Genomic DNA, 27,800 nt, shown 5'->3' with positions numbered 1-27,800 from the left:
GGATTAAAGGTGCAGCGCTGAGGCCAGCTTTGCACACCCCGATGAACAGCAGCACTTCAGTCCCTGATGAGAAATACAGCATCCTGACCTTGACTGATCAAGCATGGAAAAAAGTATCAGAACGGTAATCTGCCCACGTACTGTCACAGAAAGCCACAGAAAGCATTATGGTGGAGGAGAAATATGAGGATTTTCTATTTTATGTGTCACATTTTTCAACCCAATTACCAAAGAAATAGAAAAACCCACGCACTGAAGTTGTACACTGCACTGATTTATTCTATATCTATTTATCAGTAGTTGATTATGTATATTTACACGACTGGCAAGAGGCGGATGCATGTGTAATGTAAATATGGAGCTCAAGTTAGCATGGCAGCATCTCCGAAGTTAAACATTTGATCTGATCTCGATCTTCAAGAGTAGTATAAAGACTTTCCTTTTGAGCAAAGCTGATCAATATGCTTTCATAGGCCAAGACTGCTGGTATAACCTCCTATGACACACCAAGCTCCTCCCTCTTCACCTGGTTATTAATTACTCAAAATAAAACGTATTGAATTGGATCCTCCTTGTTCAAGCCAAACCAACAAGTATGTATGACAAAATATTATTACTTTCTTCTACATGTCGTTTCTTCCTCTCATCCTTCTTATGTCTTGTCAGTTTGAGATACTATATCGAAATATGCAAACCTGCTACTTACTACTGGCATATTAGTATTACTTCGTGTAGCATGCAAGCAAGCGTTCTTTATATGACTTTTTTACCTGAATAGTGGGTGGTGAGCGCTGTTTCCGGGTGGTCGTGGTGGAGAGTGTGGTGGTAGTCTCGATAAAAGTGGTGGACATCTCTGGTGGGACGGAGGTTGTGGTGCGCGCTGCGCCCCGGCTCGTCGGCACGTCGCCTACGAGCCGCACGCTGCCGTTCACCTTGATGTTGGGATGGCCCTCGGCCGCCATGTTGAGGACTTTGAGGCCGTTGTAGTAGAGACCGGAGAGCTGGCCCTGATAAGGCCGCTTGCGGTCGTTTCCACCGATGGAGATAGTGGCCTGGGTGTTGAAGATTGTCAGCTGCCGGCCTGACATAGGATGCACAGACGCAAGTCTTAATATGATCGTAATGGAGAAAATTATTTAGACATTAAAAGCTGTCATTTTGAGACATGCTGCCCCTTTAAAAGAAATTACACTGTGAAATAAATACACTAATGGGAACTAAACACACTATTATTGACTGCTGTGTCAAATGAACATGGATGGTGCTGTAATGGTGATGGAACATGCTTTTACCATGAATAAAATAGCAACATTTGGTGCAAAAGAAAAAGCAATATAACAGTACGGAGCTATAGCTGTATTATAAGACTGCAACACATGCAGGAGAGGAGAGGCTATTAGAAAAATCGGGTTGAACATATTCCACAGGCAAGGCTTACTATTCCCTGGACTTGTGCAGTAAAATCACTAATAAATATGTACACTGGCTTTGGCATATTGTGATAAAGTAGGCGCATGCACAATCACTAGGTATGATGAATTTCATTAGGACCTCTCCTAAATACAAAAACACACTGCTCATGCAATAATTATAAAATGAAAACTTTCACAATGCAGGAATCACAATTAAACATCAAATGTGTTTAATTTACAGACACGCTGCATTGGAAGCTTGTTATATTTGCTATTATTGCACAATTATGATAAAACATAGGAAGTGTGGAATGACGGGAACAGACGTCCAAATCAGAGAAGCGAAGGTGAAATCAAATGTGGAGTCACGCACGCAGCAGTAATGACATTTATCAGACCCGCCTGTGCTTTAGGAGTTGTTAAAGGGACTTTATAATCAGGTTAAGATGTTTATATGCAACTTTAAAATTTAAATGCAGTTTATAATGATATTAAGTTGACTAAAAATGTAAAACTCAAAGGAAGAGGACTTTTAAATCCCCAAAAATAAATCACAATTTCAGAGTGCAGGCGGGCTCACTGCTATGCTATGGCGTCGAAAAGGCTCCAATTAGCTCTCCATCACCAAAACAAGTGAGTATTTCATCACGTGTGATGCGTTTAGTTACAATCTGATCAATTACATCAGAGAAATGCACCTGCTGGTTGGGAGGTTTTCAGGGGGATATGCCCACTGATTAGTTTGTTCTCAAACATGGCAGAGGATTTGAGCCAAGGGAGCTAATGCTCCTCTCAAAACAATAGGCCTGCTGTTGCAGCACGGCTAAAAGAAAGAAGCACTGCAGTACCTGATGCTTATTGGATCGCATCATTTCACTTCATGAAATGCCTTACTAGTCCCTTTAACTGGACACCAGGATTGAACAAAAATTTGAAAAGATGACAATGATTAAAACGGTAAAGAAAAAGAACAAAGGAAAGAGCAAAAAAAAAGTAAAATACGGATTGCTTTACTTGTATTATAAAGGGTTTAAAGGGAGGTTATTCACTCTCAGAGGCTAGAAGGGAACAAGCCGATGAAATGACAGAAAAAAGAAAAGAAAACATTCCAGAAGTTCGGTAAAGATTTACCTTTCTCCTGAAGCCAATCTTCTACTGGCCGGGTATATTTGAACGGGATTTTCTTATTTGCCATTTGATAGCGCTCAATGTCGCTGTTGCCTTTAAAGTTTGAAAGTTTAACAAACAGCTTGAAACAGTCGGCAACAGCAACAGACATCACACATTTATACAGTGGTTTATGATGACTTTTATCTTTGTTTAGAAATATTTATAAAAGCTTTATGATGATTTTTTTTCAAGTAGCTTTAGTTTCAATTTTTAAAAGTGGTATTTATATAGCATACAGCATACTCCACATCTAAATGTAATAAAACATATCTGGGGTTGAAAGCACAACACATATCCACAGCAGACAGCATAAATAACAGCCTATAAATAAAAAGAACAGGAAATACATCACAGTTTTATAATATATTGATATTAGATTCAAAAAGATGACTATCAAGTGGTTGTAAAGTTACACATGCATTTGTTGCAGTTATGAAGCAAATTGAGGATAATTCAACTCTTCCACTGGACAACACTTGCCTTTATATTACCAAAGGGCCAAATAAGGATTTGGTTTGAGAGCATATTTGGAAGGAATGAGCTGTATGGCAGAAAGGAAGCGAGAGGCTGGCGATGATAGAGAGGGCAGGGATAATTTAACACACTGTGCAGACCTATTGGGAGAGAAGTCCCACAGTGACACAGATTTGAGGAGGAAATGCATACAAATGAGATCATTACTGACATGGACCTTTGGGTACTTATATATATATATATAAAGGTTCTCCACCCCAGCTTCCTGTGGTGTGATACCATGGCTAATATTTTCCAGGAATATGAAAATTTGGTTTGGTTAGACGGTGTATTTGGAATTATTTCTGTCATTGTGCATCCGTATTTTGTGTGGCAACCACAGAGGCATTCCGTCTGAAAGCTTCTGTCTTTAATCACTTTTGAGATATGACAAAAGCAAATGAAATCTGATTTATGAATGACACGGTCAACATCACCGTGGGAAGTGATTTTTTTAGTTTAGTTAGAAAGGTTTGCCTTGTGATGTTCTCTTTTGATTTCATGACTGACAACACCATGCCCCCCCCCCCCCCCCCACACACACACCTGATAGAAGGTATGACCATCAGCTTTCTGCCTTTTATTTAGACGAAAATTGGTCTTATTACCTAATTTTGAACTGCCCCTCATAGCAACTGCTAACTTACATAAAGTAATGAAAGCGCCATATTTGCATTAAACGAAACATTGCGCCACGTAGGCTCAAGTGTAGAAGTAAATCTTTGTTTTTTTTAGCTCCATCTTTGAATCCGTCCTTTTGATCTTTCTTAAGAAAAAAACAGCACGTGTTCAGCTTACAGCCATTTTGGAACCAGCATGTATACATCGCTGCAAGGGGGCTAAAGGAGCTAAAGGACTGTGTCTGCAGCATGCCAGCAGGTTAATCTGCTATGAGCAGAAATTCCCCCCAAAACCTCTGATCTCAAGCAGGTTTGTGCTGGCAGCATGACGTACTTGGATGCACCACAGAAGGAGGCATGATGTATGTGAAGACCAGAGGCAGGAGGAGAGGAGAGGCGAGGAGCTGAACTGGGTTGGTGTGGGAAGATCAGAGGATGGAGGACAGCCAGCATCTCACAAACTGGCGCTCACAACATCACCGAAGCGGAGGTGAAAATATACCTGACACTGAAAGACGGGAGTACAACGCTTGTTGTGAATTACTAATGCCTTTAAAAGGTGATAAATGAGATAGCAGTCCCCTTGTAATGAATATAGCACAAGCTAATTGTCCAACTAATGAGAAAAATGGGTCTAGTTTGTCATTTTGATATTCGGTTCCTAAAGGTGGCTCATTATTGCATAACCTTGCCCGTAAAAGTCCCATTGTTTAGTAGAAAATCACTCTGGCTTAAAGGTTTTTCTTTAAAGCAGCGCCGAAATAATCTTCTCTCAACATATCTTTCATCAAACTCTAAGTGCGGAGCATTAGCTGCAATTTAGCGCCATTCCATATGTGAAATGTCAAAGAGTCAATTTTACTGCAGTCTGAAATCTATATTACGACTTGGAAGTTCGAGATGGAGCCTCACGCCCTTGGAAAAAAATATAATTTGGGTGTTTTAGATGAAGGTTAAACACATTTGTTGAATTTGCAATGAGACTTTAAATCATATGTGTGACACATACTTATTTTCCCTTTTCCTTTTTCTGATCAATGCAAACTGAAAAAGAAGGTAATAAACTTTCACAGTTGCCGCTGTCAGCAAAGCTTACACTCATTAAAAAAAAAATATTGCTTAGTTATGCAGAGAAACACCATTTTATTTGATGTTTGATTACAATAAAAGAACACAAATTCTGTTCCCCATCAATTTTCAAAGGGATCCAATGTAAAACCTAAGCATTTACTTACTTACTTTATGAACACAAATATTATTCATTACATAATCAATACTTAAGATTGGAGGTTTATTCTTCGGCTGCAACCTTTGTTCATGTTTGTAGGTGAAACCTCATTATTCCTAATGTACTGTATTTTTTTTGTCATTAATTTTAAATTCGTAATTTACAGACATATTCTTTATTGTAAAACTTAGAGTATTTCAGGATGTATAATCCATATTTAAGACTATCTAGTTTGATAATCCGTTGCTGTTTTTTTGTGTGCATCTGTTTTGTCTCTAATGAATCACCATCAACCTTCATTTGTTGCTGCAAGCCAACAGTGTCTAAATGTTTCCCCGCTGGTGGCAGTCAGTCAGCCAACACAGACTGGCACACCGACAGTCGGCGGATGCTTGGTTGCTTCGTTCTGTTCAGTCTGCTTGCCAGAACAATCTCTCTGGGATTCCATCACAGGACGGCTGCTGAGACTGCATCAAAACGGTGAAAATGGCTACCATGACAGGCTGCTGACGTGCTCTCTCATCGGGGGATGATGATGATTATATTAAATGTAGCGTGGTACAAATCATCCTTCCACAACTGAACGCCATAGAAAGCTGTTGCAGCCTTTCCTGCATTATTCACCTCCTCTCCAATCTATGCCTGACCTTCACCTCTCCCTCGCCTTCTCATCTGCCCACTTTTTCTTTCTCTTCTCTCACCATCTATCCATCCATCCCCTGCTTCAATATTGCACCACATGATGCTCATACTCTCAACCTCTTTTCGAAGCAATCAGCCTTCTCTCTTTTTGTCCATATCAAGTCTCTTCAGTGGCAGCCACAATTCTCGTATCATTTGTCCCCCTTTCTTCTCATTGCGACCCGCCTCTGTCTGCACGGCAGCTTTTTCTCCCTTTTGTCTGTGCATTCCTGCATCTTCTCCATTAAATGTTTCTGTGCACGCTCTGTGTCGGCATTTCTTCCCTACTCGTTCGTATCGCTCCGTTCCTCCAGCTTGCTTTTGGATCGATCCAACTTCCATTCGCTCTCAAATGTCAAACAAAGCCAGCAAGGAAATTCATCATTTATCAGGTCACTCTGAAATTGATGGTGTTGAAAAGATGAATTAGACTGGCGGCTTCTACATTCAGTGCAGCCTGACTTCTGAGAGCGGCAGAGATTGTGTCTCAGATAGGGCTAATCATGTTTGGCCGCAGGGGCACGTGGGGATTGATCCAGCGCCTGAGGAATTGTCTCTGTATTTCGAAACAAACATTGGCAGACATTTAGAAAAGGCACACTGTGTCCGTTTCATGTTGCAGGTGTTCGATTAAGTGCGGATTAAAGTCTTTCTGTGTTTGAAATGCATCTAAAACTGAACACAATGCCACTCTTGCTATGGCCGCCTCGCTTGTGCGTGACACAAATGATGGAGTGTGCACACAAAGACACACTTCGCCTGAGGCCCACGCAGCGTAGTTAGGCCAATGGTCAGTCAACTGAGATGACGCCTGAACCTCAGCCAGCTTCCACAAAGTGTGATGCACAATTTCCGCCTGGCTCGGTCTAGCAATTCTCTGATTCAAAGACTTAAATTCATGTAAAAAAAATAAATATATAATCCAAAATCAAAGAGTGCAGGGATTCAGAGTGTTATATAAGGAAATTGGAACCCTCTCGCTAAACAAAAACGAGCCCCTGCAGTAATGTTGGCTGCCACAAAAGTACGTACGAGTGTAGGAGACGAGGAGCAGAACAGGAAGGAAGAGGACGAGATGCGGATAACAAGGAATTTGAGGAGAAAAAAAAAAAATGGAAACTGGAGAAGGCACTGTTAGAGGGGGGGGGGGGATAATTAGAGAAAGACAAAGCAGTCAACACACACACACAAACACACATTCGACGCCCACACACAAACACACTGAACACATGTAAGCCGTAGAAGCCTGATGGAAATGCTGCTGTATGGGATCAGTTCTATTGTTACACAAAGAAATTGTGCTGTGACGCACAGAAGCTCCTCTCTGTCCTGCTTTTCATCATTTACAAAAAATGTGAAAACAAATATGATGAAGCTATTGCTAATTCTTTCCAGATTAGCTCAACTAACATCTAATTTTATTTAAAACATACCGTACATGATTGGTATATTTACTTAAATCCGCTGCCCCGTTCCACTGCTTTTGAACGACATTGCCAACTCCCCAAATAGTTTCGTACATTAATACTGGAATAATATTGCATTATAACGTTACCATCAGTTATGGATGATGCGCAAACATGTAAAACGGGGCTTGAATTTTAATGAAACAAAACCGTCTACTTAACGTGACCCAACATCAAGGTCTGCTGCGAAGACCTTCAGATCCCATCACCTCCACCCCTTTGGTCGGCCAACTTTCCAAACACTGTTGTTAAGATGTCCAATTTACCCGTGCAAGCTATTCTGCAAGCGCCTTTGAATGACAAGCAATCCACAAGGACCGTTGTCTTCACCGGGAGAGGGGCCACGGCCAGATCCGGTAACTGTTTATTGAACGACCTGACAGCTTTTCGGCGGCTACTGCCTTCAGGTTAAGCAATAGAAGTGTGAGAAAGCAATCGATGAGTCTGCACCCTAACATGTAATTACTCATGAGATGACAACGCCTCTACAAGGGAGGGCGGGTGAAAGAAAAATCAATCATCGTTGAATTACTATCACTGAGTGCCCTGCAGATTACCTGCATAGAAGAGAGAGAGAAAAAAGAAATTACCGCGCATTCGATCCCCTTGACCTGAACTCCATTCCGAGGCGGTGGCAGGCATACAGAAAGGGCAGCAAACCTTGATGGGATAACTTGGAAGCAATCCAAAGTTAAAAAGCCAGTTGAGCCTGTTGTGCATCGCTCAAAAAAGAGACGCCGTTTAGCGGTGATTTCTGAATGGTTGCTGGCTTTGGCTAACAGACAAAAAAATGTGTGCGAATTCAAATGGTGCATTGAGATAATTATTAAGATGGTGGGGATTCAGCTGTTATCTGAAATTGCCAGCCATTAAAGTTGAAGAATAGTTTAATTATTCCGCAATACAGGCAGGATCAAAGCAGCAGGAGCGGCTCTGCTGTCGCCGCTGCGTCGATGCAACGTAATTAGGCTGGTCTAATTTCTTCAAGGAGTGTTTTTTCTGCTCTCTTAATAGAGATTGCAATCCTTTTGCATGTTGTGCTCCCCACATGGTGCGTTTCTTAATGCTTTTCCTTCGTGCAAATGTGGCTGAAGCGCAGTTATGAAACATGTCTAACTTTATGTGTTCGGAGAGAACCGACGGAGAGCCGACGGCAAAAGGAACCCGGGAGACAGAACGGATTACCGTCACCTGCGCTACAGCATTGAACCGGACCAAATCAACGTACGGGGTCAGAGCAGGAGAGGACGCTGGCCTGTCCTCGGTGAAGGCAAGGCGACCCAGAGCGCGCCGCAGGGCTGCTGAGACATAGAGCTGAGAGGTGAAAAGGAATCAGCTTCTGCCTGTTTGCTGCTTAACAATGAGAAGCATCAGCATTTTTAACTGCTGTTCTTTCCAGGGGAAGAAGCCATTTCTTGACATACTTCTTCACATTAGATCTACAAATTGCCTTTTTATTGTGCGTCTGTATCTAATAGTGTCTCGCTACACAGTTTTCACCTCAAAGGTTGACAGATTTTCTTTTGTCATCCCGGCTTCTCCTTGCGTCAGCTACCGTCTCTGCAAGCCATGTTTCTTCCCCCGTGCATCTGCTCTCTCTGACTAAGTGTGAGAGCGGATTACGGGGATGGGGAAACAAAGGTGGCCTCTCCTAAACTGGCTAGCATTGAGGAACAAGTATCAAACACCAATGGGGCCAAGTTAATTCGATGAATTGTTAAGTAGGAGCAAGAGAAGAATTTTCCCTTTCCTTTCTTCTCCCTCATTTGCTCGCCCGGCTCGCTGTGTGGCACATCTCTGTGCCGGAGCCTCCAAATGGAGCGGGCTCCCTTTTTATGACCCTATTTTTATTCTGCTGCTGTGCTGCCTTTGCTGACCTGGGAGTGAGAGATACAGGCAGGCAGCAGCCTTATCTGGCCAGCAGGCCACCCCCCAGCCTTTACTTCTCTCCCCTGCTTTCTTGCCCAATGACCAAATACCTCCTGGTGCCTTTTAATCCCCCCTCATGAAATTAACTGGCCAGATGTCACAGAGTTAATGGCGCTTATCAGACAAACGATTCTTGCTCAGTGCGCTCTTCTCCTGCGGAGTTGGGTCGGAAGGTGCGAAAGTAGAGTTTGAGTCTTCTGAGGCATTTATTCAGAAGATCAAGCGTGACAACATTTGGCTAAACAAACAGGTGTTGTCCAGTGGAACTATAACATTCCTCAACATTTCAGAAGGCACCAGAATAAGGGTGGAATTACCTGTGGGGAAGTGCTCGTTGATAGGCCAGTTGTCGACGTGCAACGTGGCATTGCCCCCGTTCCTGGTAAACCGGACCAAATGGTATTTGCCGTCATTCACTGCGGTGGTCGTCTCCTTTACGCTGATGTCCACCGTCCCGATGTTGAATGTCACACCTACTTTGCCTTGTTCCTGAATAAATAAAAAAAAACACAAAGAAGAAAGAGTTAGCAGCGAATAGCAACATAACACTGACTGTTATCTAGTAATTCATTAATCATACAAAAAATTAACTGCAAAAAAAAAAGTCCAGCGTAGCTCCTCGGATGAAAGCCATCGGCTGCTGCTAATGGTGATCCTCTCGGAGAACTTTCAGGATGCCATCATGCTATGCTTCATTATACCACTGTAATGTGATGAAAATATGCCGCCAGCAGAGATTGGAATTCAGTCCGTCGCTGCAAAACTGGTGGGACAGACGCCTCGTCTGCTGTGGTCTTCACAAACTGGATGATTACCATAGGCTCTGGGCTAGCTTCTGATGCTAAACCAGTTTTACTGTGTCTGTAAATCATCACTCCCTCCTCATCATTCCGACCCCTCCCTCCTTGACCCCACTAATTTTAATGAGCTGCCGTGTGCATTTTTTTGTGGCTGTTTGCGCCCGTGAAGGCGCCCGGAGCACGAGGTTACAAACACATCTTGATGTTGTGAAGCAGAACTAAATACTCATCAGCACAAAACCATTGCAATGATTCCTGCAACTTGAGTGACCCAACACTTGAACATTGGGATTTCCGTTTAATGATACAGCCTCTAGAAGAGCACTTAACCAGGCTTACCGATACTTACAGTCTCTCATGCTTTTCCATTCGCAAATACTCGCCGAGCCCTATAATATACTATTTTGATACTACACCACCAGATGATTATAGCAAGCTGCAGCGGTCATTAATGAGTGAAGTGTGTGACTTCATGGGTGTCGGCAGACCCTTGGACCTCAAGTTGCGTTCTGAGGTGGCAGGATTATACTTTGAATTCCTGTTGTATTTTTGTACTAGATATGCGAGATCAGTATGAAACAAATATTATATTTTATATGAACCTTCGTTCCACATTCCCACTCTTTAAGTAGAGCACCTAAAAAACTGCATCCATTGCTTTGCTCGCATCTACTAATGTGTCCTTTGTCTCTTTGTATAAAGAGTAAAAGCATGACATTGCATTGTACCATAGACCATAATGCTAGGAATAGGGGGGGGGGGGGGAGGAATAATAATGGAAAAAGAATCCAACCAATGACAAGAGAACGCCATCTCTTGAAAGGAAAGGTAAGGGCCGGGAGCAGAAGCCGTACGGATTTAATATTTAAATGTGCACTTAATGCCTCTGTCAGAGAGACCGTAAATGGGCTCTTAATTTAAGGAGTTGTCATTAAGACTTAGTGCAACAGAAAAAAGCACCACAATAAAGGCGAGTGCACGATCCAGGAGCAAATACACATAATCCGCGCACCTAGACAGGCTGAGATGAAGCACACATACAAACATGTGGATTAAATGTGATGAGGGGTTGTTTGGTAAAAATTCGCAGGGACACTCTGCAGCTCTCCTGACAGAACCTGGTAGGGGAAAAAAACAGACACATTTTGATGGCCTGTGCACATACAAAGCACAGACGGACGCGTCAGCACTGGTACAGCCACCGTGACCGTCAGAGGATCTGGCAACCCAGGTCTTATGTGCAGTCACATCAAAGCCTCGTAACGAAGCCACTAATACCTACAAGCGAAGACAGAGCCTCGCCCCTTGGCCCCGGTACACACAAACAACAATCATAACGATTGTACACCTCTGTAACCGTTGCACTGCCTCCAGGCAGTGTGCACAGTAGGAAGTGTTTGTCGTGGTGCCTTGCAAACGGCACAGCTCCCCCCTCCCTTCCCTCCTTAATCTTTCTGCTCCACCCGTGTCCAAGCCAGCATCATGGCTCAGCCACCTCCACCCACCCACCTGTCAGCCCACCCTCGCACTGCAGCAATGTTTGATTGACAGATCCAATTACGGTTTTTTATTGGCCTGTCTGTCGCGAGGCGGGAAGGCACTTCATTGTCTCCTGAGTAAAGGGGAAAAACGGCGATTCTTCTCTTAGTGGGAAAAGATGATGGCCACTGTTACAGGCGTAAACAAATAATGTGCGGAGAATCACTTCTAAGCATCTACACACACACACACACACACACACACATCCACATAAAGTCATGGAACGTAACCTTGTGCAAAAGACTTTGCTTCAGAGGTGGCAGATGGTAAAAAATGCAAAGCAGAAAATTCAATCAGTCGCCCCCAACTGACTCTCAAAGCAAACACTTTAAATATTACATTACAGTAAAGTGCTTATTTAGTGGTATGATGTATAAAAGCTCTTTTATAGCCTTAGATGTTTCCACACTTCATTTAATGCCGGTAACCAAAGCAGACTGCTTAACCGCTGTCGGATTAGAACTAAATTACTTTGGCAGTTTGTTTGTGCATCACTTAAGTGTACAGTATGTGTGGGCTCTCCATTCACGCTTCATGTATCAAAGACCAATGAATGGAATTCTGGCAAGTGGCGCAGACTTCCTCCTCACTCACTGCGAACCGGGCCAGGCTTGCTCCAGCGGTCCCACGTGATCCGGCACACACCGACATCAGTAATCAGGCCCGGCGCAATCCAATTCAGGGCCGATCAATGCCTCCAAACACAAGCAATGCCCCAGGCACAGGGAAAGGGAGAATCACTCAAAGGCAGGGGTGGCTCAGGCTGCTGACAGCCATCACAGATGACGACCCATAGCAGACGGCTGCTGCGTCGGGGACGATAAGCTCACGATGGACCCCATCACCTGCTGACTGATGGTGACTCTGCCACGCCATAGGCCGCAGACAGACGCATACGACTGAAAGCCATTTCATTGAGTTTAGATGGTAGAATTAGCACATTTAGCTCAGCTGGGAAGAAATGTTATTTTTGTGGTTATGTGCAGGACATTTTCTGTATTACATTCTATAGGATATTGTGCATTGACAGCATTAAGTTAGAGAATGATATTGAAGTCTGAGTTTTTTTTGTCTCCACAAATGGTATTACATTGTGATCAAACCGTGACTGAAACCTGGTACGGATACAGGGTGGTGGTAGTGGAATGACTCCAGTGCATCTATATAAAGGCTCAGTTGGGAGACAGGAAGATCTGATATCAAGAATGCGAACATGTCCCAGGGTGGGAGTTTAGGTTACATAGCCACCCTTTCATCTGACATCAGCGCTCGACTTAGCTGTTGTGGTGAGGGGCCATCAAAATCGGATCACGGAAGCAGTGGAAGAAGAATCAATAGAGTGGAGACGGCGGGATATCTTGAGACGCGGCGGACCGATGCACCTGGCCTTTGCTGTGCCAAAGCCATTTATTGTGAGTAATTGACAGAGATAACTCATAGATGGAGCGCTGATTTGTAGCTGTCTGTTCTCGTGAGAATCATGCAACAGAGTTGGAGATTTGCCAAAGGGTAGGATGTTAGGGGCTGTTGAGGAGGGGGTTTGTATGTGTGTGTGTATCATTTCTTCATGTACATAATGTACTGACGTCCGAGAAGCCATCATATTTACAGTGGTGGTGAAACTGCGTAATGATATTACCGGTAGTAAAACTGAAAGCTGTAATTACAGGAATAATTTTTTTATTTAATATATGTATATATAAAAACACTGTGTCCTCAAAATTAACCTTTGGTTCACCCAAGATAAAGGGTACCTTGTTTCAAGCAGTAACCAAATAGGTTGCTTTGATTTTCACGAACTTTGGTCAACATCCCAATGAATCTGAAATCGTTTTAAACATGAATCTCATGATAATTTATAGTTGAAAGGAAAAAAAAAACTAGCAGTGAACTGACTTCCTTTCCAAATGTTCCTGTGTATCCAAAGGCAGATACTCTTATCTATCTGTGCCGCAGAGCTGAACCGTTGTCAAAAGCTAATAAAGCTAGATAATGCAACGATTCTGTCTTAGTGACAGACACAGTCCATCACTGCAAAAAAGATAGGCACACATCTAATATATTAAATCCCAGACAGACCATCCTACTAATGAAAACATATATATATATACACAGTATAACAAATAGGGCTACTACTAAAAGCAGTCCCAAATTGTTGACTGCACAAACAGACAAGGTTAAAGATCCTTAGAAGGTTAAATTAGAAATGCCACCCTTATTATGCAGGTTTCCTGTCATATGGGTATAATGAATAAAATACAGTTTATTGCACGCACAGAAGCTCACACCAGTGATGCATGCAAAGTTCTGCTGATGGATCAAGCCCACAAAAAGCCTCTAATTTTGCAGCGGATCTGAATAAAACACAGCAGACACGGTTTTACTTTCTCACATTAGAAGCCAAGGCTGCAAGGTTCTGGGCTTCTAGCTCTTTACAATGGCAGACATAATGCACTGTTCGAATAAACATTCCTATGAAAACTGTGAAATTCCATGAATCATTAATTGTCTCAGAGGTTCATTCAGACATTCATAATCGGCTGCAGAGTTGTTGTGAGAGGTGATGTTGGAGGATACGAGGCGCTAAGGCCTGGTGCCTCTGAAATATTGATCACACCTAAAAGAGCCCAGAGGTCTAACACGGGCAGGATTTCACACCTGAGCGAGCCCGGAACCGCTTCATCATGAGGACGGGAACAGAATGGCTTCCACCGTGCGACTGTGCGTAATTGCTAGTGTAACGCTAGTGAGTCCATCAGCCATTTGGTTAATGCCCAGGAGTGCCAGTTTGTGTTAGCCTCGAATGAAGAGGAAGAGTCATTGCATTTTTAATCTAAACACGAGCGGCAGCGTTGCTCGGGAAGGTAATGGGTTTGACTCCGGCGCTCAGGCTCAATGTCAAACTAAGCCTCACTCTTTGATCCGCCGCCACAGAATATGAATCGCGCAGGGTCAGCCTTATCAATTATTTACACCCGCTCTTTTTCTATTTCCTGTTTGTCCGCTCTTGTGGCTGTAACTTGCCCTGACACTAATGTGATAAATGTTACCGCAGCCTCTTCCAGCTCTATACTATCACTTACAGCCTCATGTCTAGGTTTTATTCATTTCATTTGAGCTATAAGTGTTCTGTTTGATTGCTGCTCAAATGAAATGAAATTTAATGCATTTTCAAAGGCCTAATAATGATATCAGGAAAAAACAGAGCTGATTAACAGATCAATTTTAAATTCTGCCAAAAAATAAGCATCAGAAAATAAACTGTGAAAATAGAGATATATTTCTAAACAAGTAAATTAATAATTCATTAATATATATAGCTAAAAATAGTTAATAAACAAGCATTAAATACTTTTAGCTTTGCAATAGGTACTTTGTGATTAGAATGTATTGAAGTTATTTCTATTCATTGCAATTCATCGTTAACAGCACATCTACAATATATCAATTGTTAAAAATAAAACTAAAATTCCCAAATGCTTAAAATGCACTTCGCCAGTTCATGGGAGAGGTGTTTGTTAACACTCATCTCATGCAAATAAAACTGTAACCATGGAAACAAAACATACAAATGATAAAGGTTCCTGATTAGCAAAAGGCACCACTTCAGTACTTGATTGTTGTTCATGTTGTGATACACTATCAGTTATGCTGATGGGCAGAAGGAGCCTCTTGCTGTGGCCTCCTCCTCACGCTGTTCACAGCAGAGCATAATAAATATGGAAATGATTCGACAGACTGTAAAAGGCTGCACGCTTTTTTTTTTTTTAAGCACAGCCAAATCTCTAATTATGGCCAGAATACTACACAGCTGAAGTGATTATACTGTATAATTACTAGCTTGGTATCCATAGAAGCAAAACCTCAGCCATTACTTTTCATCTGCATGGCTGACCTGCTGCTTCACTACATTTGCACTGTTGCTGTTGATCAGCAACACAATGCAATCAGCTGTATGCAAAAGAAAGAGCTTCAGTGCCCCCCCCCCCACACACACAGATGATATTAATACTCTGCTTGGACTGATGTTTTGCAGCAGCTGTTAGAAGCTGCTTAATTGGCATAAATCTTGATTGCATTTCCTCAGTGCCAATTCAGATTTGATTTCTTCCACCAATCGCAGGTCTGGATCGGCATCGATTGAAGAAAGGAGGTTCTGTGTGTCCTCACTCTCCACCGTGTTGGACCACATGCTCCCTGAACGCCGGGGTACTCATTAAGGAAAAAAAAGGAGCCAATGAATCGGATTTGTGCTCAATCGAATAATATGCTGTGAAAGTCCATTAGGGACTAGGCTAATGAAATTGAAACAGCTTGGTGATCAAATTAGAATCTGTTCGGCAGATATTTAATTTAATGTGCTGCTGAGTTTCAGCACTTTCTATTTGGTTGCCCCAGAATGAAACCAGTGCGTAATAAATCAAGCAGCGACCCAATTCATCCAACACTCATTCCTCCTTTTCATTTTTCTGAAATGAACAACTTTATAATGTCTATAGTAACAAAGTGTACCAGAATTACTGGAAAGAAATGACTGAAGGTTTTAAGTAAAAGTTAAAGAAAAAAAAAAAAGAAAGCAAAACAAAACAGACTTTGACCTTTCAATGGCGTTTTGCATAAAAAAACTTTCAGTCACAATCATATGCATCGCTGCAGCTGCTCAGTAAGGCGTCATGAGGTAAAATGATTTGAATAGACACACAAAAGATTTATCTTTGTTTGAAGAGCTGCCCTCTGCATTTTGCATGCTCTGCCTAGCTTGTCTGGTCTAACATGCAAAGCAAAACCACACGGGGAGACGGGGAAACCCTCACGATACATTTCAGACACATGCTCATCATCCTATTAACAACAACGACGCTAATTATTGGACCAAGATGTATAAAGTCTGACCGAGGCGAGGTTGTAGAATTTATTTTATGTGTGGTGGCCATAAAACATGTTTTTTGAAGGATGAACTAAGCCTGGACCACATTTCACTGAGTGAAAGAGGGAGACGGCGATGCAGAAATAGAAAGACGCAGCTTCTGATCCATCTGTTTATGCACACACACACACAATTATTTTTTATTTTGTCTCAGCCTTTGCTTTGCCAATGTTTTCTCTGCATGTTCCACAAAAAATATAAGTGCTAACACCCACATGCCTCGGAACAGGTGTTAAAATGCTAATGCTAATGGCTGGCGTCCACAGCAGATAATGCTCTGATCCCTCACTGGTAATGTCAGGTCTAGATTGTGGTGAGCAAAATGAAGTAGGAGCGGGAGTGTTGCTTTTTCCAAATCACAGGAGATGATGAGGCAGAAAAAAGGGTTTCATCTGTCTTCTGCCAAGAGGAAGCGTGTGTGTGTGTGTGTGTGTGTGTGTGTGGGGGGGGGGGGGGGGGGGTTGCCAAGTTGCCAAAACTACTTGGCTCGCTCTGAAACACGCTTGCCGCAGCGATGTGTGGTTTTTTGCAAAACCTGTTTGGGTTCAAGACCATACTATCCACGTTGACTGATGTCAGAGATGAAGAAAGAAAATAAGCGAAAGATTCAGGTGTGTGTGTGTGTGTGTGTGTGCGCAAGTAAAGCCAGATGAAGAGGTGCTACAATGTGAGATGGAAGGAGCGAGTTCCAGAGACATGATCATTAACTGAACAGAGTAGATTAGGCACCTCGCTCTTCACCGCACTCATTTATTCTTATGTCAATTTATCTCTGTCTTTTATAGTCGACTGAAAAGAAGATTCCTTTTAGTTCGATTTGAGATTAATGTGGTTTCAAGTCCACCTCGTCTCTCTGTGATAATATCAATTTATGGGTCGCTGCCTCCAGCCGAGCGCTGAAGATGTCAGTTCGATGAATTCACGCCGCTTGAAGTGAAATTGCTCCAGTTTGGAGAGATTTGATTGGGTGAGAGTAAAGGGTTATAACGGTGAGGCTGGGGATATTTGGATGTATAAAACCTGTACCATTATCATCGCACGTCTTAAACCAAACATGGAATATTGACCTCCTTTCAGCAGCGGTGAAAAACAACAATGTTATTCTGTCCAAGAGTAATTCAATCTCATAGTTCTTAAAATAAAAAAAGACAGAATGAGTTGAGTTTCAAGTGTTTCGCTTATTCTCATTGCTACCTTCTGTATTTAATTAAGGCCTGCCCTACAACTAGGCTTGTAATTGCACCTGCTTGACACCATTATCATCTGGTAATAGTAGGTGCTGTTTTGATAGGCCAACTTGACGCCACTTCATATCAGCTCACTGGCTGTTGAGAAGCCCAAAATGCATTATTTTTTTTGTTACCTTCATGAAACATCCCTCTGACAAAAATAAAATAAAATGTCAAAAATAGGCAGGTATAATCAGGGATTTATGCATCTACGTGTGGAGGAATTCCTGAATGGGCGTAATGTAGCGGCGAAGTCAAAGCTCTCCTGCGGCGATGGCTCTGAGGCCACGCTGGGCAACATGCGGCATCGCTGCGTGCACTGCTGTCATGTCAGCTTGACGCCAGTCACCGATCCAAGCCTCATTCTAAATTAATTCATATCCAATTCATGACAACGTCGGCTGCATTAGAGCTGTGTCAGTTCAACCAGGACTGCACTGAACTCTGAATGCATAAAGAGATGCCAAGCTTGCATACGTTTGTGATTGTAAAGCTTCGCCCCAAGTTATCCGACTTAAGATGATGATTTCATAGTCAAACGAGAGCGAGAGATCTTCGGAGATGGTTACATCCGGGATCAGTCAAGCCATCAGAGCCCGTGTTTGCGAGCGGTATGGGGTATTTCAGCTGCTGCCTGAGTCACACAGACATGGCACACAGGGGTGAAAAAAAAAAAGATAGCAAAAATGAACAAATAACCAAAAGTCACCATGTCAGGGAGTAGTAAAGTGAGAGGGATGGTAAGCAGAGCACTGAGATGTGGATTTATAGTATGCAGCTAAATGGATGAATCTAGGTCAGTCTGTCGCCCCCACTTCAAGGAATGTTTAAGCAAATGTCCTACTTTTTGTTAAGGTTGGACACTTTCAGGCCAAGCTGCTGTACCCTGTGTGTCTGATGTGTTGGAGCTGCCAGACCTGTCTGATTCAGATCATGTAGTTTTATTCAACAGATAAACCACATTATAATATATTCCAGTCAGGCCTACTTGAATACATCTCGCATGCTTTTCCATGCCTGTCAGTTACTTTCTAATAATTTTTCTCTTTATATTCGAAAAGGCATTGTTCATTAAATTAATTTGGCCAAAAAGTAATAAAGTACCAGTCCATTTTAACGATTTTCTCCTCCATAATATGAAACAGCGAAAAGATAAGTGCATATCAAAATGCTGGGCAGATAGCGCTCATCGCTACTCCCTCATAATTACCACCAGCACTGCCTACAGAATGGAGGCATGTAATCTAGGTGATTGGAAAGCAAAGACGTGCCAGTGTAATTCAGAGAAACACCATTAATGCTGGTGCTGGTATCTGAGTGGAATAAGTGGCTACTGATAAATGCAACGAATGCAAGTGTGCAAACTTGAGCAATGCAATGGCAAAACTTTTACATTTATTTCCTTAATTACATTAATTTTTTTCAGGTCATAACGGTCAGAATGTTTAAAAAATCAAAATAAAGATAGAGATACGAGTACTCGTATATATTTGTCTTTTCTCACATAGAGATAACAAAGAGGGCAACCAGAGAAAGTGACAAATATATTGCCTATCTTGGGAGACAGTGGGAGGTTGTTCTTAAATGTCACATTGACTCTCAAGGTCAGTCCCAGGTGACTGCTTCCAAACAGGAAAATAACACACACTCACATAATTGGCATCTGAAACCCTGACACCCAGAACATCTCCAGGAGTGCCGACTTCATGCTGAATGCTATGGGACTGCAGGAGAGGGCTATCCTGGTGTGGCTATGTGTTCCTTTTAACTCCAAAATCTGATTTTCCTGAAGCTTTCCTTCAACAGCACCATTGCTGTCTGACCAACGCTCACTTTATGTCTAAGGATTAACATGTTACTGCAAAGGCTTTAAGTACGTTGCATACTTCTTAAGTATGCAACGTTTGGTATGTTCCAATTCAAATCAAACAAACAAAATCGGAAAAAGCGTGGAGATGGTTGGTCCAGCTCTTCCTTTTCAACAAAACTATCTTCTAAAAGATAATTTACACATCGTACTGCTTCCTTCTCCACACAGGGTACATTACAGTACTCAGTTTTTTTTTTTTTTTTTTTTTTTATCTCAACCTCTCAGCTCAACATCGACTTCTTTCACCAAAGGCGTTTCCTCTTTAGCGCTGCTCGATGCTACAAACACTCTGGACCCATGCAAATACTGTGAGTTTCTTAAGAGCTGTGACAATAATAAATAGTAGAAATATTAGTAAAAAAACAAACCTTTCACCAATTCAAGGATTAGCAGCTTTAAAATATGGTCCTTATCGTCCTTATCATTTTGATAACGTTGAGCAGAAAATACAGTCAGTACTTCAGAATTCTACTTTATGCTGTACTTAACGACATGCACCGAGTTACTCTCCGTTGCTGGTTTGTGATTCTGGGCTCTCTGATGGAGGGGGGGGGGGGGGTAATCTGTCTCAGAAGGTGTCCTTACACCCCCACCCCTGAGGGGAGATCAGACATGCTGCAACAACTCTCCACCTCTATACCATTCCTCATGTTCCCCTTCAACGCATCACTGTCTCCATCGTTCCCCTCCCCATCCCCATCCCTCCCTCCATACAGTAGTCGGGAGGGGAGGACCACAGGATCAGCCATGCGAGGAACAGGTGGGCTGTCCTTTCAGCACATCTGTTGACATGTCTTTTAGCATGAAAATAAATGTTGAATGTCCATCTCCTCTACAGATGCAGCTGACAGTGAAATTATTTCAGATAATGATGGCTTTTGACAAATGTCAGAAATGCACGTCTGTCACTGTTAAATTAATTATTTTGTAAAATGATAAAGTGTAGAGTCTGTATATGAGAATCTAAAATAAAGCAAACATATGTTTTAATCTCATCCCTCCCAGCTCTGCAGAAGACATTTCTCAGTGAATTTTATAATTAGTGTTATCCAACTTGTGCCATCCCTAAAGTTGCAGCAGTGGCACACGAGAGCAGAAAGCACCTCGGAGGCTTTTGCAAGCAACTAGTCATGAGGTCTCTCTCTGCTCCAAATGACATTAATTGCCATCCAGGCAGAAGCCTGCTGGAAAACAGCCAATACACATCATGCACGTTCGGGCAGTTCAACGCTGGCCACACTGCAAAACAGGCTGATCTTTTTTTATTTATTTATTTTAAAATGTGTGTAATTACACAATGTGCCATTAAACAAACAACATGGAAATCTTGTTACACTGAGAAAAAAAAATTGGTTGAATTTTGTACCCATAAGTGAATCTCGCATTGAAGGAAGTAGCACATTTTTCTTCTTTGGCAAGTCAGGCATGTTAAAGCAAGATGTGAGTAAATCAAAGGTAGTGTGAACGGAATGAATTAACCATATGCCTTCGGCCTTCGTATAAAACTAAAGCGGTCTTGTGAGAGAAGGGAGGGTACGGTCCAGTAGGTCACCCATATCGCCTATCGCCTTTACGCTGACTCATACTGTCACAGCCAATTAGATCTCTCCGCCAGACAAAGACAAATCTCGCACACAACGTCCAATGACTAAATTTACCTAATGAGCCCTGAACATTATCTCGCTCCCGATGTATACGGTACTGCATATATTGGACTCCATCGCACAGCATCAGATGCATAGAGGGATATTTGACCGGTTTTCGCTCATGCTGCATCTTTTGGTAATCGTCTATTTTGTAGGGACAAAAGGTCCCTACAAAAAAAACAGTATAGTAATGCATTTCCATAACATTGGGGACAAGCAGGAGACAGGAACGAAACTAAAACCACCTGATCTCTAGCCACGGACACTTGGAAAAAGTATGAAGTAACGAGAAAACCCTTCGACCCACCGACTGACATCAAAGAATTCCAGAATATATGGCATCAGGATGAAAAGGTCATCCCCTTATTGGTTGACTTGGACACCCAATCCGACTCAATCAGGCTCCGTGACCTCTGTGGAGCCAGCTGTGACCTGACAGGAAGTATGAGTCGTATGTGTGTGTGCGTGTGTGTGTGTGCGGGGGGGGGGGGGGGTTGCACAGAAAAATCATGCTCTGCAGAAATGGAGCTCCCATTAAAAATCGAAAAAAAACAGCTATTTTTTTTTCATCATAAAGAGACAGAAATGGAGAAGATGGAAGGCGCCGTGTCCTTGGTCATTTGCCCAAGTGGCTGCCCACAGCGTTTGAGGATCAATAAAGATCTGAGATACATTCTAACCTTCAGTGAGTCAGTGCTTATAATAATTCTGTATAGGAGCCCTCCAGTAGGAAATATATTTTATCCCCAGAGATTGGTTTTCTGATGATCCCAGCTTCTTAAAAAAGTGATATAGTCCTTTTTGTCTCTTTGTCAATAGAGCTTTGTCACGGTGAGAGTCAATAATGGGAGGATTAAATAAATACAAACTCACGCTCGGTAAAATGCACAGGTACTCACATTTTCACTCCGTCTGTGAAGGAGCTTTGCTCTCAGATTTGATCCCTCTCTTTATCAGCAAGAGGAAAAAAAAACTAAACTTCTCACTTAATCCTCCGTGAATGCATTTGCAGCGAGTACACATGTGTATGTATGAGCGTGTTTGTGTGCGCGTGTGTGTGAGAGTCAATCTGCCACACCGTCACTAGTATCGAAAGTAGATTTTTTTTCCCCTTCGTCTTTCTGCTAGATTTATTTTCTAATGTTGTCATTTATCTCCTGAGCAGGCCCGCAATTCTTCATTCCCTCTTCTCGCCGATAATCGGAAAGGTATTCAATTTGCTAAAATCTCTTTAATTGACCTTCTATCTCTCTCTCTCTCTCTCTCTCTCCTCTTCCTTTCTCTCCAACGCTGTCCCCCATCTCTTTTTCCTCTGGTGGCTCAGATTAGAAATGACAGTGAGACCACAGGGAAACTGGAACTGAGTAACGTGTGGAACCTTGCAGAAGGAATGACAAGTGTCTGAGATGCCATCTATCGATTCCAAATCTTTCATTAGGTGCTCGACACAAGCTGTCGCACTCATCACACACAGGGTAGCGTTTGGAGCTGGATAAAAAGAGGAAGTGTTAAAGCTGCCGATTGAAAGTGAGCTGATGTGATCCCAGAGAACATCTGCATCTATTTATGACACTGTAGTGACTGGAAAGGTTAAAATATGTGCCGTTTGGCCCAGTGGGGTTTAGTGCTTGCTTGATAACCAGTGCATTCTGGAGTAACTGGTATCAGATGTTAGTGATGTGCAGGGGCCGCACATGGATAGAGGAAGCACGGAAACCCAAAGCCCAGATGTCATTGCCAGCTAGTTGCCATTCTGCTAGCTTCTCACATTAGGAGATTCTTTCATCGGTGTTTCAGACAAAGTGAAATTTCTGTTATGTACAATACGTTCTAAGAAAACTAAAGTGCTCTAGAAAGTCACTGAAACTGAGAGCGAGTCCTGCACGGCCTCTGCAGCTCTTCCATTCTTGCGGATTATAAGATGAAGCTGGCTTCAGTGTGAACAGATGGAGCTGTGGGCAGTGTCGGAATTTGAAAAGGGTTTTCCCAGACTCTGCGAAATGATGGCAATTGGGATTTCTGTGTGTACTGCCCACATTCTTGAAAACGGTGCCAAGTCACCTGATCGTGTGGGTATTTTCTCCATTATAAAGTTCACATGCTTCTATTCACAGGAAACGTTGCAAAAAGAACAGAATCAATAATAGATGCCTTAACTCACGCGGACATGGCCATAACATACAAACAGGATTCGAAACCCATAAGGCGACAGTGCTTACCATTACGCCACCGTGTTGCCTCATCCAACACTCATGAGGACTAATGATCTCCCATATGTAGATGCAACTAATATAGTTTTGACTGACAATAATAAAAAGCAATAGCAGCAATATTTTGAATGTCTCTCATCACCCGATCTACATTGTGAATAGTGCTCTGGCACTGTAGCATCAAAAGATGGAAGAGACGGAGTGCAACATAAAGGGGGGCTGTTGGTAGCAAGAGGTGGAGGCAGGGGAGAGGAGTAAAGCAACACATCATTTGGAATTCACAGGCAATATGTCGAGACGTATCTGAGCCACGTTCTCTTCTGACGCCGGCCAGAATTATAAAATACCCACATCTCTCCATCTCCAACCTCTTATTATTCCTGTTCTCCTCTCTCCGTTCCATTCAGCCTCTTGTATTTGTTCTACTTTTGGATGTACACGATGCTCCGCTCTCTGTCTCTTTCATCTTCTCCCTCTGTCTCTTCATCACTGTGAGAATGAGATTCATATCCGACCACGAAGCTGCGGTAATGCGAGCATCCCCCACAGAGGGGTGGTTGTCAGAGAGTAAAGTTAGGAGAGAAGGAGGTGCACTGTTGTTTCTCATTGAAATTTTCATCCTAACCCACGCAATACACATCCCTGAGGCCAGGGCGAAGGCCACGGGCCGCGTTCTCAATGTAATAATGTAGCATGGCTTGTCCAACTTATGGAGTGAATGCTTGCTCATGTTTTTAAAAATATGGGAAGGAGTCCTTCACATGTATGTGCCTGTGTGTGTGTGTGGTCTGCTGTAGCCTCCCCTTCCCCTGTGTGCCTTTGGATGACATGGATCACTGACAGGTAGATCTCCCTGAAGAGAGTCAGAGCCAGTGTAGCATGGTGTGAGCATTTGTTGGAGGAGCCTGTGTGAAATGTCTGTGTGTTTATATACAGCATGTACATAGTCGCAGAGAGGAGTGAGAAAATGAGTGTGCAAGTGTGTGGGTGTGAGCACCAGTGAGGGAGACATAAAAACACAGAGGGCTAGTGTGACTTGTGTTTTTTTTGTGTAGCCATGCATGCGCTGCTTGAGAAGACACAACACGCAAAAAGGCTTTTGGTGTAATGTGCATTTAAATTTAGCCGTGCATCATTTTCTGTGTTTTCAGCAGCTGCTGCTGCTGTTAATTATTAATCACTACATGCGCTTTAGCCTCTATGATGATTACTCTGCATCAACTCAACATCACTGACCATCAGGACACTCATTTCATATTCAGCATTGTATGGGTGTTCTAAAAACAAAAGAGTGAAAAAAAATTAAAAATACTTAGTGAGTCCTGTATTAGTTTTGCTTGTTCAAAGTCTATATAAAGATTAATTCATCTTTATTTCACATATCAATATTTTCAGTAGAATAAAATTCCAAAAGTATAAATGCTAATCTTTGAATCCTCCATTTGATGTAAGTATGTATTAAAATATATGTTGCTTAACATAATGCACAACTAATGAAATGACGTCAGTGTGTCGGCAATGAATCACATTTACAGATGATCCTCACTTACCAACGATTTTATTTTTACCTCTGGAAAGGAGGTCGTATGATTGGTTCAGTTTGTTTGACTGTTTTTAAGCAGGTTTATTCAAAAACTATTGGATGGATTTGGATGAAATCATCATCCAAGAAAATATCTAACTTGCTTAGCTAAACCTGCACAATTTGTAAAGAATCAAATCACTGACCCCACAAAAACAACCACAAAGTAACAAATAAAACTAAAAGGGGAACGATACAATCTGGTCGTAAGATTTCACAGCTGCTTATGCAGGCACCTACAGTAGCATGTAAAGGTTTATCTGCCATTCACATGCACCATCTGGTAGCTAGTACGCAAGTTAAGCTGGGCCTGCCGTGGAAAGCCCTTATGTCAACAGCATCATCCCCGGGAAAGATCTCGTGCCAATAAATCGACATTATATATTGACCTCATAAGAAAACGGCCTGTAAAAGTGCCAATAATGCTCTTGTAATGATAGCATTTAGTTGTTTATTAATTTAAATAACCGTCGCAGGGTCTGCTGTCGCTCATGGAAAATTATTATAATAAAGCAGGAGTAATAAAAAATGGCTCCTCTGTGCAGTTTCAGAGAAATGCTTATTTATCAGTGAAATTGCAACAATGCCGACTGTGTATATTACATTAAACTCGTCATGAAAACAGCTGCGAGGTACATTTTCACAACTCTTTATTTCTGTGGGGAGAATCAAACGTGGGAGGTAAGGAAATACAAATAAGAAGCTGCAATGTTATCAGAGGCCATGAGCCATAACCATGAAAATATCCATCTTTCCCTGCCGTGGTAGGGTGACTTGATAGCGTCAATACATTGTTGGCCATACACGCGCTGATGCACACAGGTACACATCCAACATCTTATATTGGGGCTGTCAAAGGGACTGGGGGGAGGAGGAGGGAGGGACTGTGATGAGGAAACAAGGCAATAATATTAGACTCAAACACATTCAGAAAGAGAAGGTGGTGATGGAATGATGGAGTGAGCAAAGTGCTGAATGAATTTGGCATGTCTTTCTGAAATAATTCATTGCAATATATATGACCCGCATATGAACTAGTGCACTTATGCATGCTGCATGTGTAAAAGTAATGGGAAGCTGGGTACAGCGCCATCTGTGCAATATAATATTTACCATCCACAGATGTCTATCGCATACGAGAGTCAAATGCACACTTTCAATTTTTCCATGCCAAAAATTAGCACAAGTGACTAATGGAATATTCAGAGCTGTCATCATTTGAGAGGGGATGAAGATCTAAAATATCTCCAGGGATTTAGATGAAAGTCTGAATGTGTAATCCATGCGCCCTTGGGTGGGATCAGACAGCAAAGTGTGTGAGAGAGACATCTGGAGCATCTGTTTGGTGAAGTTTTATGAAGACCATTACTAATCCCTGGATAAATGGCCTTTTATTCGGTGTTAAACAGTAAAGTGCAAACCGTAAAACACATCCCTCGTACCACAATTTATGAGGGGAACCTGTTTAATACCTGAACGACATCAAATTCAAATTAAATTAAAGCCGCAAGCGGCGTTGTAGGCCCTCGCCGGCCGACAGGCCGTTGAGCTGACCCGCCGACGCACGCCGCTTTTGTCCTGAGTGCTTCGCAAGTGTTTAGATTTGAGCTGCATGAGTAGCTCACAGTTTAGTCAAATCGTTATTTGGATTATATGGCCATCTGCCATCAGGAGATTCAATCCAATATGGCCGCCTTCCTGTGTGTCTGGGGGCGTGGCCACAATACATTTTTTTTTGCCCTGACATGACGCATGTCTGTACCGAATTTCGTGGCTGTCCGACAAAGTTGGCGTCGGATCCCTCCCCATAGGAGGGGTTGCCATCGCCACGGCAACACCGTAAAAACAACAACGTGGTTACGATTGTGTTTTTTGATCGGGACCACATGAGGGACTTTTCTGGTAAGTTTCAATCATTTCTGGCAAAGTATTTTTTTAATTCCCATTCAATTTTTGTTATTGTTCTCTAGGGGGCGCTGTAAGGCTGATTGTCAAAGTTTCACTTTTAAAATGTCCAGGTAGGAAGGGTCAATAAGTGTTTAAAATCTGGTTTGGATTGGATTGTGTGTGTGTGCAAACGCTGACTCTGCAGTTTTTAAAATTATATCCAATATGGCCGCCTTCCTGTGTGTCTGGGGGCGTGGCCATAATACTTTTTTTTTTTTGCCTTGACTTGACGCATGTGTGTACCGAATTTCGTGGCTGTCCGACAAAGTTGGCGTCGGACCCCCCATAGGCACAATGCATTGTGATTTTTGTAGGTGGCGCTAGCGCGCCACTTTTTCATGCCCAATTTTAAAACACATAAAATAATTAATTTTTCGCCGGTTCTGAGCTTGGTTCAAAGTTTGGTGAGTTTTCGAGCATGTTCAGGGGGTCAAATTGCCGTTTAAACAGCAGAACAAAGAAGAATTAAAGCCGCAAGCGGCGTTGTAGGCCCTCGCCGGCCGACAGGCCGTTGAGCTGACCCGCCGACGCACGCCGCTTTTGTCCTGAGTGCTTCGCAAGTGTTTAGATTTGAGCGGCATTAGTAGCTCACAGTTTAGTCAAATCGTTATTTGGATTATATGGCCATCTGCCATCAGGAGTTTCAATCCAATATGGCCGCCTTCCTGTGTGTCTGGGGGCGTGGCCACAATACATTTTTTTTTTGCCCTGACATGACGCATGTCTGTACCGAATTTCGTGGCTGTCCGACAAAGTTGGCGTCGGACCCCTCCCCATAGGAGGGGTTGCCATCGCCACGGCAACAGCGTAAAAACAACAGCGTGGTTACGATTGTGTTTTTTGATCGGGACCACATGAGGGACTTTTCTGGTAAGTTTCAATCATTTCTGGCAAAGTGTTTTTTTAATTCCCATTCAATTTTTGTTATCGTTCTCTAGGGGGCGCTGTAAGGCTGATTGTCAAAGTTTCCCTTTTAAAGTGTCCAGGTAGGAAGGGTCAATAAGTGTTTAAAATTTGGTTTGGATTGGAGT

General features: G+C 42.5%; 1 protein-coding gene across 1 annotated transcript in view; it reads right to left on the bottom strand.

The window, feature by feature from the left end:
* nrxn3b (neurexin 3b) overlaps positions 1-27,800 on the bottom strand; it is a 209,012-nt gene that overhangs the window by 23,984 nt on the left and 157,228 nt on the right. Inside the window, exons 20-22 of the mRNA XM_068753834.1 lie at positions 9,337-9,508; positions 2,544-2,633; positions 771-1,081 (exon numbers count right to left, since the gene is read on the bottom strand). Coding sequence (XP_068609935.1) covers positions 771-1,081; positions 2,544-2,633; positions 9,337-9,508 — 573 coding nt within the window. The remainder of the gene's footprint in view (positions 1-770; positions 1,082-2,543; positions 2,634-9,336; positions 9,509-27,800) is intronic.

This window comes from Brachionichthys hirsutus, chromosome 20, assembly GCF_040956055.1.
Source record: "Brachionichthys hirsutus isolate HB-005 chromosome 20, CSIRO-AGI_Bhir_v1, whole genome shotgun sequence".
In the NCBI taxonomy this organism is placed as follows: domain Eukaryota; kingdom Metazoa; phylum Chordata; class Actinopteri; order Lophiiformes; family Brachionichthyidae; genus Brachionichthys; species Brachionichthys hirsutus.
This window is presented reverse-complemented; position numbering and strand designations above follow the sequence as displayed.